This window comes from Malurus melanocephalus, unplaced genomic scaffold (genome assembly GCF_030028575.1).
Source record: "Malurus melanocephalus ecotype Western Australia unplaced genomic scaffold, MMel_1.1 scaffold_449, whole genome shotgun sequence".
NCBI classification, from domain to species: domain Eukaryota; kingdom Metazoa; phylum Chordata; class Aves; order Passeriformes; family Maluridae; genus Malurus; species Malurus melanocephalus.
In genome coordinates, this window is record NW_026623681.1 from 85,060 (window position 1) to 101,846 (window position 16,787).

Here is a 16,787-nt window from a genome sequence, read left to right on the forward strand (position 1 = left end):
ATTCTTCATAAAATTCCTCAGTCAAATCCATCCCCTCTCTAATTTGTCTGCTTTTCCCTGAAACTGYATAATTTAATCCCCTTTTAAGGAAAAATGAACATAAATATGGTTCCCTTTAAGTCCCCTCTACTGATAGAACAATTCAGCAAACTTTTCTTCTTCCTTTGTCCTAGAAACTTTTCYGTCCATGAACACAAACATATCTACAGCTGAAGTATCATGATACCTTCTTGGGACTCTGCCTTATGAKTTATGAGATGGATTTAAATGCACACCACAGAGTGAAGCTTTTTGCATTAAAATGTCATTTCATAAACATAATTTCCAGTAAAACTTCTGCCTCACTCAAAAATAAATATTCTGTATAAACAGGTCCAAATGCCCAGGGAAGACGAATTGCTATGCATCTGTTTTACACAAGCCCTCTCCTTTTAAAACGTGGAGGTTAAAACCAGTCCAACTGTGATCTTAGCTCCTAATTATAGATTTAGACTTGAAATAGATCCAAATTCTCTACCTAGCCCAGAGAATGCAGACCAGAAGTTGCCYGTGGAACTAAGTGGGTAACAGAGAGAAGCAGGATGGCAGCTGCTACAGCAGCTGTATGGTCTAACACTTCCAACATGAAGGCTGGAACAAACCACTTAAATAGCAAAAATGTTTAGGCCAAATGTGGACATTCCACATAGGAATAAACCTCTCCAAAAGTTAATTTCTTGCATATAACTTCRTCTTTACCGGTGCAACAAAGCTCTGGTTTGAATGTGTAATTATAAGTGACAATTGCAACTCTGCTCTCCAGAACTGAGCCTCCCCACACAACTTCATCTCACAGAAGCATTCATTTGGCACAGGGTACACCCCACTGCTTCAAAGCTGCCTTGTGCTTCGGTACCTGTGGTGCTCTCTGCTATAAATGAGGAGTTGCATTTAATTAAAGCTCTGGTGTGTGCATTGTATTATCTCAAATTACTCCCCACAAAACGTTCTCAATATAACTTCTCAAAATGCAGAACTCACCATATGTACTTCTCACAAGCCGTGGTTTAGCTTCTTTCCCCACCCCCCCCATTACAATATTCCCCACTGGAGTGAGAACATTTGAGCAGAAGTTTATTATTAGTACGGTTCACAACTAAGAACCTAGTCCTTATTGCCATGTCTGGTTTATGCTGTCTAGTACACAAAAGTCAATTCTATTAAGAACTTACACAAATCCCCAAATTCAATAAGCACAATAACATTAACAAACCAATCTACTTTCAAATATACGCTGCCAAGAGTTCAAAGCCATTATGATGGACAACAGCATTCACAGGCAGTGACAAAAGCTTTGATCCGGGAAAGAAATATTGACCAACRTATTTTACTTCCAATGCACTTTCAATTCAGCTGTTTCTGTTAAAAACAAATGARACCTTTGAATACACATCAAAGTAATGTCCCAGGTAATTCATCTGACTGAAGTTAAATATCGTTGCAAGAAAAATCCAGACAACATTTGCATGTGTCTCAGAAGCAAACCCTAACAAAGCAGTCACTTATTCTGTAATATTCWGTGTGGTGAGAGTGTCAATAACAGCAGCTTGAGTCAAAGAGTTTGAGAGGCATTGAGGGAGAGCAGAGCTCCACAGACAGGTACCCCTGAGTACCCTGCAAGGCTGCAGCTGCTCCCTGCTCCAAGCCCTGAGTCTGAATCACCAATCAATCCCAACACCCATTCCCTGGACACTGCCCAGCCTTAATTYTCACTAAGTAATCCCATAAAAGGCATTCACAGAAATGCTTTTTTAAAAAGGGCATTTTGACCCACAGTCTTAGATGCCATCAGTAGCAGCAGAGAGTGGGAGTGAAAGATGAGAGGTTATATTCTCCCCACCAAAGAAGAATGCAGGAATGACTGCACGGTCTTCTGAAATGGAGATGGACAGCAGCAAGATAGAAATAGAGTGAAACAATCCACCCATTTTAGGGAATAACACTTACAATAGGGTTAAGAACTAAGAATATCCATGTGGGAAGAGCTTACTTGAGACTCTCTTCAGCTTCCAAGTAGCAGAAGGAAAGTTAACCAGCCCCTAGTTCACTTTTGTCCAACAGTGGCAGCATACTGCCATCAGACACAAGCATGTACCGAAGGACCAAACCCACCAACCCTCCCCAGCACCATTCAATGCCTTGTGAATCCTGCCTGCTAAAGGCAAAGCTGTATTTTATTGTCACTAGCAAAAGTAACAAGGGGACTGGCAGCACCAACAGAACTTGGGTGCAGCTTGCAAAGGTTCACTTCTATCTTGGGTAAAGTCAGCCAGCATCACTCTCTGCCAAACTGTGTTAATCATCACCCAGCATATGTTTATTCAGAAACAACTCTTTAAAAAATGGATATTATTCAAAGATGACTAAGGGGTGATCATTTGAGGCGTGTGACTCAAACCAGCCCAAKTTTTAGAATTTTAGGTTTTTATGTCCAGTTCTTTAAATGTGTCAGCATAAAACATATTAACATCAGAAATGTCCTGTATGCTTCAAAAGGATCCTTTGTTTCTTACAGGGATTAAAGCTAACAATTTTAATGTAACTATGGTGTCTGAGGGATGGACCGCTTCACAAAATCTGTGGAGACTTTGTCCAGTCCCTGCTATGTAAACTTTTACACAATACAATAAGCTTTAGAAATCTGTGGAGTTTCTCAATGCAGCTGAAGTAGAATTTCACCTCAACTATTTATCATTTATTTAGATACACCAWTCAACAGCAGGAATCCTCTTAATTTAGCAAACCTACACTATATATGACATAGGGAGATATTAGTATGCATTCTACTGTTTATATCATGACATGCCCTTTATACACTGCTAATTTTAAAAAGGAAGATTTAGTGTCTGCAGCTGAAAAAACCCTGATTTGCATGCACAGCTGAAGCAGCATTTGATACAATGCAAGAATCTTTGGTGTCCTGTGCCAGCCATCCTCCTCTTTCACCTCTTCAGCTGTTGTGTCAAGCTCACTGGAGGAAGGGGTGAGAGAATGGCACTGCTGCTGGGCAAGCTGGCAATTAGGTTCTGCAAAAGACTTAACACTAGTTTCCTCATCCCAGTTAGATCTTGGTGGATAATACTTTTCTTTCCCCTCTCATATACCATATGTAATAGAAACATGAATTAGTTTGAAGATGCTTAACAAAATCCTGTTTACTGAGTCAACGTTTTGGGTCCGGAAATTTCATACCTAGAACAAAACTATCTCATCTTAGATCAAATAYACTTGATAAAGGCTATGAATTGACTCATTTTAAGGTTTTGCCCCTAGACTGTTTGAAATGCTTACAAATATGACACAGTACAGAGAGCTWGGAACAACCTTTGAGCAGACCAGCCTTTCACAGTATGTCTGTGAGGGAAATTAAGAATCATCATAAACAAAGAGCATGAGAGCAGAGAGTTCCATGCAGCAGAAATGACAACAAAACCATCTTTCTGTACTGGWCTGCACTGGGTAAGGTCTCAGACCCCTAAACAACTGTATTCATTTAGACCACATTTTAACTTCTGTAGCAAATGAATGCTGTACAAGAAGACTATTTAAAAAAATCAAGGGATTTAATTTCAACTAGTTGTAATACAATTGGTATTATCTGACRCATTGTGCTTTCAAACAATGTTATTGATGAACATGAGATACTTTGCTGTCTCTCTTGGATTTAAGAAATAGTTGGCCAAAATGATCCACTTTTAAAATGAGAAGAAAGGGACTGTTCAACTTCTAGTGGATAGTTGAATTCCCTCTGAAGTTACAGACAAAACTCACAAAATTACAGAGCAACATACTTTAAAAAGACAATGCAGAAGGAGGATTGGCTGTTAAAAGTCATCAGAGAAACCTCTTACTGATCTAACTWAATCTGGAAGTATATATAATATGAAAGTACCACTCAATTTTAGTCACAGTACAAACCCTCCATTTTGACTGCCAGCCTCGCCGTGCCAAGTCTAAAAAAACAACCCTAAAAGAGAATGAAACCCTACCAGTTTTCTCCATGGAAAAACAATGTCATTTCAAAATATTTCAGTGCAAATGGGCATGGGAAACTGTCAGCAGGTAGGTGAGAAAAGGATGAGAATGTGGCCCGTGTTCCTGGTTCCAGTGAAGCTCAGGGTGTTGTTACCTACCCAGCCAGTGAGAACGGGGACTGGCCTTGAGCACTCTGCAGACACCGAGAGAGAGGTGTTGTAACTCACTGGAACAGAACCACCTCTCACCTCTCTGTAATCACAGGCATCCTCGTAAAAGGGAGATTTTATCCTCTGCAGCACACCCAAGGTTTATATCAGAGTGTATAGAACACAGTGTTTAAGGAAACCAAATAATAAGAGATTTTTTTTTGTTGGAAGTACAGGGCTTGGTGGAAAAAAGTTTTGCAGATGATACTTAGATTCAAGGCAATGTGCTCAAACACAGAAGGTATTTGCAGACCTACTCACAAAGATACTACACATWAATCTTCACTCTTTTAAAAATGAGACCTCAAAAGATTGCTCATAACCTCTAAATCAGCTAAAGAGCTGACAGATGCTTTTTCTCATTCACAAACTTCCTTCCTTTTACATATCCTCCCCATTATGCTGAGTCTATACATTTTATAGTTTTTCTCTGTCAGAGGAATTAAGTGTAGGCTTTCAATAGAACTTCTGACTCACCCCATTGATGACAATAAAAGAGTAACACAGGTAGCAATAACACAGGTAGCAACTCATGCCTTGGAAATCTTTTACTGCACACACACAGAAGAGGAGCAGTTTTTGGGCTGTGCAAAGCATGTTGCAGCATCTTTTGGGTGCAGCACAGCTGCCCAGCACTGCTGGCTCCCAGAACCACCAACACCTTGCACTGCCTTTCACTTCAGATCTGGACTTGGTGATCCCTGTGGGTCCCTCCCAGCTCAGGAATATTCTGTGACAGTGTCTGTGACAGGGATGCAGCTTGGCTTAGCTGGGGGCTGCTTGTGAGGCTGCTCAACCAYGAAATAACATGCTTTATAGTATGTTAGCCTAAAATAAAGAACTTGGGTAGTTCTTAGTCATCTATAGGCTCTTTATCACAACATCACAGTTCTTTCCACTATGGAAAACAGGACAGGGCTACAAGCTCAGTTCCTGAAAGGAAGGGTCACCATTTTGTGAAATGAAAATGTGATATTGTGTAAAGGCAGATTTTGAAAATCTCAACCAAAGACAGAGAGAAATGATCTTGTGTAGCATGTTGCACTKTGGTAGGAAAACCTGAAATATTTTTCTTCTAGGCTAACCTAATCAAAAATATCTTAATCATGTTTTAACAAAAAAAGAATCCAAATTTGCATCACCTTGTCATCATCTGGGAAAATTTCCATTAAGTCCAGGTAATCCTCTGTCCTCTCTTACTTCACAAGGCATTAATGCCTAGTATTAACAGGAAACTATTAGCTGTAAACTCCCATTTCCCATTCCCTTAAATTTAAAAGTATTACAATCAGCTCCTTCTTGAAACCAGTTTCTACTAATTGCTTAATATCACTAGTATCTTCTAAACAAGACTCAGAGTAAAATACAAGAAAAGAATATATGAACAAAAAAATTAATTCTTCCTTCACGAATCTAAGAACAGCTGACAATATTATCTAACATTTAACACCTTGTAAAAAATTACCTTTGAAGCATGAGAATCACCCCAGACACCTCTAGAATGGAAATTCAACAGCCATCTCACAGTACATTTACMGTAATGAGGAACCACACAGAAAGAAAAATAAAGATAATTTTATTCCTGATTGAGAATGTAGAGTGATGTTACATTAACAGAAAATATTTGCCTAGGCTGCAACACAAGCAGAAAGGCAGGGATTTATACAGGCCTGTTCTCTGTACTCAGACCCCTGGAACTGCAGCTGGATCAGGAACACTGCTGTCCCTCGCCATTTGAAGGAYGACTTCCTCAGCACAGCCCCCAAACAATGAGGGAAACCCTGTCTCTGGTACTATCTTTAAAGGCAGGACAGCTTCCAAATCATCCATTCCTTCCCGTACATGTATCCTTGGAATTCTGTGCAAGTGCTGACATGGCCTATCCCAACCTGGCCCATGAAAATGGAGGGATCTCTCCTATAACCATTCCCGCTCCAGGCTACTAAAAAGCAGCACTGCACTCAAGCTAAATCCAGTTCAGGGTACAGCTGCCACTGCCATATCTTTCTCTCTGTGTAATCTGAGAGTGAGTTGGRTCCATTCTGCCACAAAGGTAGCGAGTGAAAATTCAATTAGAGACAAATTGAGAATGCTCCTGTAGTACAGAGTCAAAGCTGGCTGTAACATTCCCTGTGACAGAAAATCCATCAGGCTTGCATCCTTGCTGCCTTTGCCCTGTGTGAAGATGACTGGAAAGGTCATGGAAATATTAACAAACAGAAGGAAGTTGGTTTTCTTTTTCTGTGCTTGTGACACAGCCATCCTTGTTAAYCTGGTGAATTTTAGGGGTGACTGAAATTTTTTGGACTAAACAACGCAAACACCCCTCAAAACAAGCTTAGGATTCTTTTTCTATTGCCATACCCTGTATGTAGCCACTGATRTAAATGGAAGCTGGATCAAAGCTGTTGCATTTTGTTTGTGCTTGCACAGCAGAAGGCAACAGTGAATTGTGTCCTTTGTTTATAAGCACAAGTTTAATGGGGATGACAGTGAACYACTGAAAGAATCTGATTAACAGATATAATACATCAATTTCCTGTATTAAAGGCTATCAAAGCCATCATTCTAATTTTCTGCTTCTCTCACAGGGACGAAAGGGTTTGATTTTTTTTCAATCATACCAAAGCTTGTCTTTTTAACTTTATTTTTATTAAAGACATCTCTACAATTATTTCATGAGAACTATTCTAGTCTTTTGTCTATTGTAAGGAAGCAAAAGGATTTATTTAGCTAAATTTGCATTYCCCTTTAACGTAATACTGGGGCTTTGTGCTACAGTGGATTAAAGCAGCATCTGTTCTTCTCTGGAAACCTGGAGTCAAATCACAGCAGTGCAGTGAAGTTGCCATCTCTGTCTGTACCCTAAATGGAACCTAAATAAAATTCAAATGGATTCCCAAAAGACRTGAGAAGTGCTATGTAAGTAAAATATTTTTGATTAGTAAGTYTTGCTAAAAAAGTCCATGATCAGTAACTATTTCTGCATAACTAAGAGGCATGAATTAAACAAAACCTATAATTACAAAATTTTTGACATAAAAAAGACACTATAAAGATACTAGAAGTGAACCTCCAAACACAGGGTTTGATTCTGCTCTTGTAACTATACAGCCTTCCTGGGCAACAGAAATAAAGCAGCAGATTCAGGAATATGAATTTGGCTTCTGSCCCATCCCCTGTTTAAACACAAATGACATCTAAACAAAGCATGGTTAACAAAAGCAATGCACCAACACGCTTTCTCCCCTAACCCATGAGCCACCTCCTCATAATTCCAGTTGCTCTGTGGATTAGGCAGAGCCTGGGTTAGAGCACATCCTCACATACTTAATGTAACAARCAGAGCAATCAGGGCTCCATCTTGGTTGCAGTTTCTGAGGTCTCCTGCAGTTCYGTTATTAAATAAACATAAAAAGAAATAATTGATTGACAGCTGCTGTGATTAAAATATGCCTGACTCTGAAATTAATGATAAAATTACTATTGGGTTTGACAGAGGAAGAACTACATAAATGCTGAAAGTGCAAAAAAAATTGCATCCTGAAAGTCCTTTATGAATTATGGCAAATCCTTGCAATGAAAAGATTTTGCTGTGGTGCTTCACAATTTAAAAAAAAAATCAATTTTCAAAAGTACAGTACCTTAAACCCTCCTTTGCACCTCCCAGAATCCTGCAGAAACTGGAAGCCTCATRGGTTTACAATGAAGAGGGCCCATTAGTCTGGATGTTGAAATTCCATGAAGGACTAATGGATAATTTCCAGACCATCTTTATGGTACTCGTATTTCCAAAATGCTCTGGTAGCAGGCTAAATCCCATTTTACTCCTAGAGAGTCACACAGCTGAAGCTATAAAGTTAAGGAGARGCAGTATTTTGGATTTCAACAGGAACATCACAGTGGACAAAAGGACACGTTTCACTTGGAAGGYAACACCTCACTTCCAGTGCTTGTGTCCCAAGGTTCTGCTGGAAGCCCCTGAAGTCTGAACATCAGTGGTGTAAAAACCAAGGAAAACAACTGAAATATGTGAGCAGCTGTTAAATACCTACAGGTAACATCCACCAATGCTGGGGTGACACCTGGCATCCACCACCTGAGCACCACCTTTAGGCCAGGCTTTTATTCTTCAGCTCCTTCTCATTGGTGTTCAGGGCAAGCAGGGTTTGCAGGCATCATTAGAGCAATCACCTAAGTGTGCTAATCAGCTACATCATTGCAAGATCTGCCTCTTCAGAGAGTTTGAGTCTTGAATTGCCATCTTTAGACTCCAGAGAAAACATCATCAGTATAAAGGTAAACTSTTGTTTCAAAGGAGTTGTTCCACCCAAAGTCCTTGCACTACTCTTGAGGCCCTCAAAGGCATGAAACAATCCCAGGCTCCAAAAGGTGGAAGAATATTTTTCTCATGAAGACCCAGTATTGGAAGAAATGCTTCCKATAGACATATGAATAAATTCTCTTGAAAGATTTTTTATTTGCAAACATGAAATGGTGACTGGATGAGAAAAACCACGAAGGCCACCATGAGAAGGCCATGAAATCTCAAGAAATCACTTCCCATTTCCCCAGAGGAACACCCTGCAAACCACTAGTGAAGACACTTTCTCCAGCAGAGAAGGTCTCTTTGCCCAACAGTCACTCCCTGGATCCAGTTTTTGCAACCTTGCAATTCAAGTCTGTAGCAGCAACAACAAATCAGAGTTACTCTTCAACTTAGTATTTSCACTGTTCAGGTGAAAAACTTGACTCCTTGGGTTTCCTTACCTGAAAGCTGCAAATTATTTAATGAAACTGAACTGCAGGTTGCTTATTAACTGCACCAGGATTCCCAGAGAGCTTCTAAAGGGGCAAAGAAACAACTGAATGCTGTTGATACACAGAGCACTGTGATTTTCACTGGTTAGCTCCAGATCTTGGATTACATTATGTTTGATGATAATGAATTATTTCAGATCAGTACAAATAGAAAAAAATAATGAATGATAGATGACTTCACATGGGAAACCCCAACACTGAGCTCCTATTTAACCAAGACAAAAAAAAGCCCAGCTGACTACTTTGTAATAGTACTCTCCATATCTTTCAGGAACTAGAACAGAACATCACAACAGCAAAATCTGGTACAAAAGTAGAAGTAAAATGGAAAATGGGTCATTTTATTCAGCATGGCCTTAGTTCTCCCAAAGCAGTGGATAGATGTAATGAATTCTATGTCTATATGAAGGGTATCTGCCACCAGAATASACACAGTTAAATACAACCATCCAAACTAAGTACTCAGCAATTCCTCTTTTAGCACATCAGGCAGAATAATCAAGTTTAACTGAAAGGAAGTGCATAGCAATGTGCAAATGGAGGAAAAAAGTCTGAAACAATGATGAATAAYAGAATGTAACTGTGTAATAGGCAAATCTGTCACTAAAGAAACRGTTATGAATTATTTTGTAGCAAGCCATGCAAAAGTAACATCACTTATGCAAACATTACCAACTCCACACAGGAAACTTACATTATTCTCTTCCTTAAGGTAAAAAATGGGCTGAAGGATCATTAAATGTATGACTAAACTGTACTGTGAAACATTTTATCAAAAACATTTTTCCTTTCTTTTCTAGAAAAGCAACTGTTGCATTCATACATAGTTACATTGAATCCAGTCACTTCCTCCTTTTATATTTTTCCACACATGCCCACACCCAATTTAAGATGTTAGTTCTATCTTTAGCGAGGTTGAATATTCCTTTAACAGTCGATCAGCTCAGCATTTGGCTGAATTACTTGGTGGAATCAACTTCCACGAYGCATTGGAGATAAATTCATTTTGCAAGTGCACTGCAAGTGCAGGATAACTATTTTAGTTTATCGTAAATCCACACACAGCATCGCACCAGCAAAACTCATTTGGGCATCGAGTTTTCAGGCAGCTCATGAACAGAGTTTTGTGCTTCTGTACTTTTGACACACATWATTTTGGTAGTTAACAACATTGTAACAATAGGGATTGCATGCATTAACATGACAAATCCCACTCGCTGTTTCTCCAGTGTCAGTTGTTCAAGCAGCTGTACTTTAAAGGCCTTTGAACTAAACTTTTTTTCTTCTTAATTTCTTTTCTGGCTGAGGGCAGAGCGGCAAATGCTGATTTACCCCGCCGATTGTGACACACCTTCCTATGCTGCCAGGCCAAGGCCAGGTCTCTGGCCGGTCCCAGACACTGAACAGCCTGTACCAAAGCTCTGCAGTAGAACTCACCGCTGGTTYGACACAAATCATGTGATTCCTGGCAGTATCCCGAACTCCCCAAAAGCAGTGTTTACACACCGGTGTGTGGAGCGGCACACGCCAGGTCAGCTCACACCCTGCTGCCACAGCTCCCGGCGGATTTACGGCCCTGCCTGAACCCACAGCCTCCACAGCGGAGCGGGGCCGCTTGGGACGCCGCGGTTAAACCCTGGGGATGATTTAACTCCTCGGGTCCTACAGAGCAGACGGACCCGCTGTCTGTCCCCGCTCCCGACCCGGGGCACAGGGAAGGACCCGCGACCCGGAGACACCCCGGTGACAACGGGGGTGATCCCGGAGACAACCCCCAGATATAGCGGGGTGATCCCAGAGACAACCCCCCCGGCGACAAAGGGGGCGATCCCAGGGATAATCCCCAGAGACAACCCCCAGGGACAATAGGGGTGACCCCAGGGATAATCCCCACGGACAACCCTCAGGGACAAAAGGGTGTCGCCAGCACCAGCCGGACCCCACCATCATCCCATCCTCCCGCACCGCCCCTCAGCGAGCCCGGGCAGCGGCGGCGGTGGCGGCGCAGAGCCCTTTGTGCGGCACTGGCGGCTCGGGGGCCACCCCCGCACCCCTCGGCAGCGCTCACCAGCTGTCCAGCTCCAGCTCCAGCAGCGACTGGGTCCGCTCCGAGCTGCAGTGCAGGCACCACATGGCCGAGCCGGAGTGTCGGGCGGGGAGCTCCGCGCCACCATAGCCGCCCCTCGGGCCGCCCCGCCCCGCGCCCGCTCCCCTCAGCCGGCGGCGGCGGGGCAGGGAAGCGGGCACAGCGCACGCGTGGAGGGCGGGATTCCCGGGAAAAGCGCGGCTTTGAGGGCTCCCCTCACACCAGCCGCCCTTGTACCCCTCACTGTGGCCGGGGGCCTCTCGGGCCGGCTGCAGTGGGCACCGCTCGCCAAGGGCTCCCCTCACGCCAGCCGCCCTCATACCCCTCACCGTGGCCGGAGGCCTCCTCAGGGCACCTCCAGCGGGCACCATTCTCCATGGGCTCCCCTCACACCCCTCACCGTGGCCAGGGGCTTCTCGGGGCAGCTCCAGCGGGCACCGTTTTTCAAGGGCTCCCCTCACACCCCTCACCGTGGCCGGGGGCCTCTCAGGGCGCCTCCAGCGGGCACCATTCTCCATGGKCTCCCCTCACACCCCTCACCGTGGCCGGGGGCTTCTAGGGAGCAGCTCCAGCGGGCACCATTCTCCGAGGATCCCTCACCGTGGCCGAGAGTCTCTCGGGGTGACTCCAGCGGACACCATTCTCCATGGGCTCCCCTCACACTAGCAGCCCTCAGACCCCTCACCATGGSCGGGTGTCCCTCGGGGCGGCTCCGGCGGGCATCGCTCTCCAGGGGCTCCCCTCACACCCTCACTGTGGCCGGGGGCCGTTCGGGCCGGCTCCGGGTGAGGCCCCCGGCCCCTCGACAACGAAATAACAACACCTTCCCCATACATCCATACCCTGTAATAACACAAGCACCGCTGGCCGATCTCTGCAGTTGGGGAAACTTTAGTCAGGAGCTAAAAATGTCTCTCAGGCGAACCGGGGTGAGAGAAGGAGGACGGCTCAAGGCTGTGTATACAACATATACATAAATAGCTCGTATTTCTACATCCCATGGGTGCTGATCCGTCTTTCAGGGTGGTCAAAAGAAGCGAGGCAACTTTACCTAAACCTCCGTTAAACATTTGGATGGAGCGTGAGTTTTATATAGTTTCCTAAGGAAGCATTAGGCATAGATTCCAATAAGCCTGGGTTTAACTAGCTTTCAGTGAAACTCAAACACCTTAAGGAAGGACACACCTACACCCGCTGTTTTCACAGGAATGTCACTGCGAGACTCTAACCAGAGACTATTTACACTGCAATGCCTGCTTTCAACATCTTACGATTATCCAGACAGCCTCTTCCCCGCAGAAGGTCTGGGATCCATAACAACCCCTCATTTTTCTGGTCCTGACTCAATGCCCTCCTGCATAAAGCTTCATCTCGACTTGTAAACAGAGACAAATCCAAAGCAGACACAAGCGGTTCTCAAAAGTCAACCCCTTCAGAAACCAAGTTTCCATTTAGGAACGAAGTGCAGACAGTTTTAGCGTGGGTTGTGAAGGAGACGTATTGGAAAGGGCGGCTGGGAAGCTCTGACCTCAAAGGCAGTCACAGAATTTTCTGAAGAATGTGCTTYTCTGAAGCCACTTCAAACACAACCTTCCTTCTACAGATATGATCACTCTAGATCAGCAAATAACCAAGCAATATAAACACATCCCGTTCCAAACACTGCGTGGATAATTGTTACAGATGGCTTTCCCCCATCAATGTCAAGCATCCAGAATTGCCAATTTAGTTTTGACCATTCTGGTACAAAGTTTTTGTTAGTTTTGTTTTTGTTAGACCACTTCTTGTTTGAATGTGTCATTAAAATTTAAARTAGAGATTAAATGCCCAAATCATCTACACATTTAAGATCCTGCATGTATTCCAACGGGGGGAATTAAACACAGAAAAACAAATTCTTGCTGCACTACACAGACAACAATGTGGTTTCCGAGTTGAGGCAGCCTGATGCAGTTATTTTTGGAGGGATTTTTTGTGAATGTTTCAATGTTCCAAAACCATTTTCATTCAATCATAATCCACAGTGTACAATCCAGTTTTCCTCAGGTAACAGTAACTAATCTACACTGCAATCCACCCTCTCTCAGGTGGTGATTTAGCGTATCTTGACATTTTAGGACAATTTTTGGTGGCACATAGCTACATTTCTTTGCCATCCTGATGACAGAAGTGCTCAACATACTTATGTTTCAGGCCTCAAAAGATGGGCAGGAGAGGCTCTTCTACCAACACAGAGCCAGCATGGGCTTCCATCCCACTTTWTTGATCTGCCCTTCACATAAGAAACTTTGGCAGAACCAGTAGGATGTACATTCTCTGTGGTTCTCCTGCTGCTATTGTGACACCTAACTAGCATTAGAGCTGTCACTAAGATATCGTAGAAATTTGTAGTGCAGTGTAAGGAGATCAAAAAGTAACTTTTCATATCCTACTATCCTTATTCCTGGCAATTACTTGGAGCACAGCTAATAGCACAACACAAAATTATCTTTGCTCTGTCAGATCAACTTGACCTAAGCAAAAATGAAGGAACTGGGAAATCCCTGTGCAAGAGGAAGTAAACAAAGATTTCAAAGCATGAACTTGCACTCCCTAGATCAGCCCAGAAGTCTGAGGGAAATAATTGTGAAGCAAGTGGGCTGGCTGAACTTATTGTGACARCCAGCTCACTCACTGCAGCTGCTGGTTCATTCACTTTGGACCTCTGTGATTTCCAGCCAGTTGCCCAACAAACAACACTCTCAAACTACAATATCTCAGCAATGACTCGCTTAGACCATTCAAGCTTCCCTGCTAAAGCCAAGGCTATTTTATTTCTAATACAGAAATATAATTAAACCTTAGATTAAGCACAACACTGAAATTTTGGGTTATCCAGTAATTTACATAAATCACTGCTATTTAATGTGTTAATGGCCAAAACACTTTATAAACCCCCAGAGTGCAACAAACTCAATTTGTAATTATGAGCACACAGCATTTGTACAACATGCCATCTAAMTCTACAGTAATTATGACCTTGCTTAAAGGGTAATTCCCAACTTAATCACATTTAATACACCATTATTTCCAAGATCTAAAAAGGCTGAAAAATAAGCATTTGTCTTGCATTTGCTTGAATAAAAGCAAAGGGTTACACAGTCTAAAAAACCAGAAGAAACTACTGGGGAGTAGTTTTCTTCCTGCAGAGTGTAAATAGAGCCATGCAGCATTGTATAATAAAATGTGCATACAGGACAAAATGCACATTATTCATCTCACAGTGGGATTTGGGGGATTATTAATCCAATTCCTCCTTTGAAAAATAAGATTCTAACCCATGTGGATCCTCCACTTCCTGCCTCTCATGGTGAATTCTGTTTCCCATGCTGTCCCTCCACCCATGCTTACCTGTACGTTTGGTATAAACCAAGTATTCCTTAAAAAATATTGGGATGTATCAGTTTCAAGGATGTACAGCACAATGTTCTTCCACAGTATTCTCTTTTAGTGCACAGTKATAATTATCAGTGAACAGTAATTGATTCTCTAACCATATGAAACATCATAATGTTCCCACATGACCTGGAATTACATGGGAATTCTCAAGTATGCCAGGTAATTCTTCAAAAGTTAATGTGCTACTGTACTTATCTCAGTTTTGTGTCCCCCCAAAGTGGATTTCTTATCTTCTCTCATACACATTTCTGCATTTCCTATGGCTGTGTGCTAGATTATTTCATTTTTTAATGCCAATACACAAAAATCAGCATAAAAACAGTAACTACAACTTCAGTTTGTTTTTTAAACTGAACTTACAAAGCCTTGAGACAAATACATATGGGAAAAGTCTTTATGTTCTCAGTTGCTGCGGAGCAGGCAAAACAATGAATCTTTGCAGCCTTTTTTTCCTTTCCTGAGAACAGATCCAAAGTCTATTTAAGGCAAAGGAAATCTTCACTGACTTTGAGGGTTTCGAGACTCAAGGCGATACTTTTCAACTACCTGTCTCAAAGCCCTCCCCCTTTACACATAAACAAGATTATTGCTATATGAAGGATGGGAATACTGAAGCACAAAGATTATAAACCATAGCAGAGGAAAATTAGAATAACTTCTCCGTGGCCTTGCAGATCASTGGGAGAACTAAAAATGAAACCGATTCTACGTTTGCTTMTTTTGCCCCTCCCACAATAAAAAAGATGCTCCACTCYACAGAGGGAGGAAAGATGAGTGTTRAGCCCTCARAAGAAAYCTTGCAGAGACAGGCTGTGCTCTCCAGCAAAGTCTCTGTACCCTGGCTAGAAGATGTGGATAAGAGCAGCAATTTTGGAACTAAAAAGGAAATTCCACGGGATAACAAGATTTCAAAATGCTAAGATACACTGATTTATCCAAACCAGGCAACCCTGCAAACTACAGCAAGTTATGAAGAACATATACAAAATCTCAGCAGTGAGAGAAACAATGCCTAAAGAGGCTTAGAYTGCAGTCAAACCATTAGACCAGAGCCAGAATTCCTCACTCAAAATTCCCTGCTGTCACTACTGTGACCTGGTTTTGTCCCTCAGAGTCAGTAGTTGATCTTCCAAACCCTCCCTTGTGCTAGAARCTATTGTAAATTGTATTAGTGGTGCACTATAACACAGCCTGACTATTTACATCCACAGCAACAACACTGGGAAAAGTAACATTAGGCAGAGCTTTTTAGAACACGGTTTGGGTTTGTCTCTCAGACAGCTCTGAAATGCTGCTCAMGCAGCTTCTGAGCTGATGTGTTCATCCTCTGTCCCTGCCTCTGCTCCCCATAGTGCAGCTCACAGCAAGACACAGTTTTGGTTTTCCACAAAATTAATCAGTTACTAGATAACTGCATTTCATTATAACACTATCGAGATATTTAAAATTTCTCTTGACAGATCCACAGGCACACAGAGCCATTTTTTTCTTCTGCAAATACCAAATACTTCCCTTTGAAAATAATTTAGCAGAGGCCTTTCTGCAGCTGTCAGTGTTGCTGCCACTCACCCCAGCAGTGAAACGATACCTGAGGAGCAGAAGCTGCAAAGAAAGGTCAGTCAGCACCACGTGGTGGTTCTTCAAGAGGAAACATTTTCTTTTCATAAATCCATGGATGCAGAAGTATAGTGGATGCTCAGAAATCCTCCAAAGGCAGCACAGAGGCTGACAAGGAGCCAGAGAGCCCCTTTAGAAAGAAGTTCTGGAAGCCAAGAAAGCCACTCGGCTCACCAGAAAYTGTAGATGGAATAAAARGGAAAGGGAAAGGGAAATCTCTAATCTGCAYTCCTGGGGCAATAAAAGCAGGACTCTGTACCAGGAATACAAGGTGRCTGCAATTATAGCTCTGCTGATACCATTATAGGTATAAAACTCCTTTGTCCCTTCTGAGTGTAATATGTCCAAGGGCAGCTCCTKCATTCTCCTCACGTGGAATGACACCTTCTCTGAGGAATCCAGAGTTCTCACAGCTTAGGACACACCTAAACATTTGCAGCACCAGGTCACTGGGTTCCAGGGTTSCTGTGGCTGCGTGTTCGGTGGCACTGCTGAGCAAGGATGGTGGGAACCAAACCCATGGGGGTCGGGGTAGAGAAACTGAGGATGGAAGGAATATACCCTGATGCTCTAAAGCAGCAGAGCTCACAGAGGGAAAGCTG

General features: G+C 42.7%; 1 protein-coding gene across 11 annotated transcripts in view; it reads right to left on the minus strand.

The window, feature by feature from the left end:
- Positions 1-16,787, minus strand: part of IQSEC1 (IQ motif and Sec7 domain ArfGEF 1) — a 347,139-nt gene that overhangs the window by 54,200 nt on the left and 276,152 nt on the right. For 2 of the 11 annotated variants that reach the window (XM_057380366.1, XM_057380367.1), the window contains exon 1: positions 11,113-11,267. The exons of the other annotated variants lie outside the window; for them this stretch is intronic. In XM_057380366.1, the coding sequence (XP_057236349.1) occupies positions 11,113-11,177 (65 nt within the window). In that variant the 5' untranslated portion in view covers positions 11,178-11,267. Of the gene's footprint in view, positions 1-11,112; positions 11,268-16,787 lie in introns of those variants that run through there. 11 annotated transcript variants of the gene reach the window in all.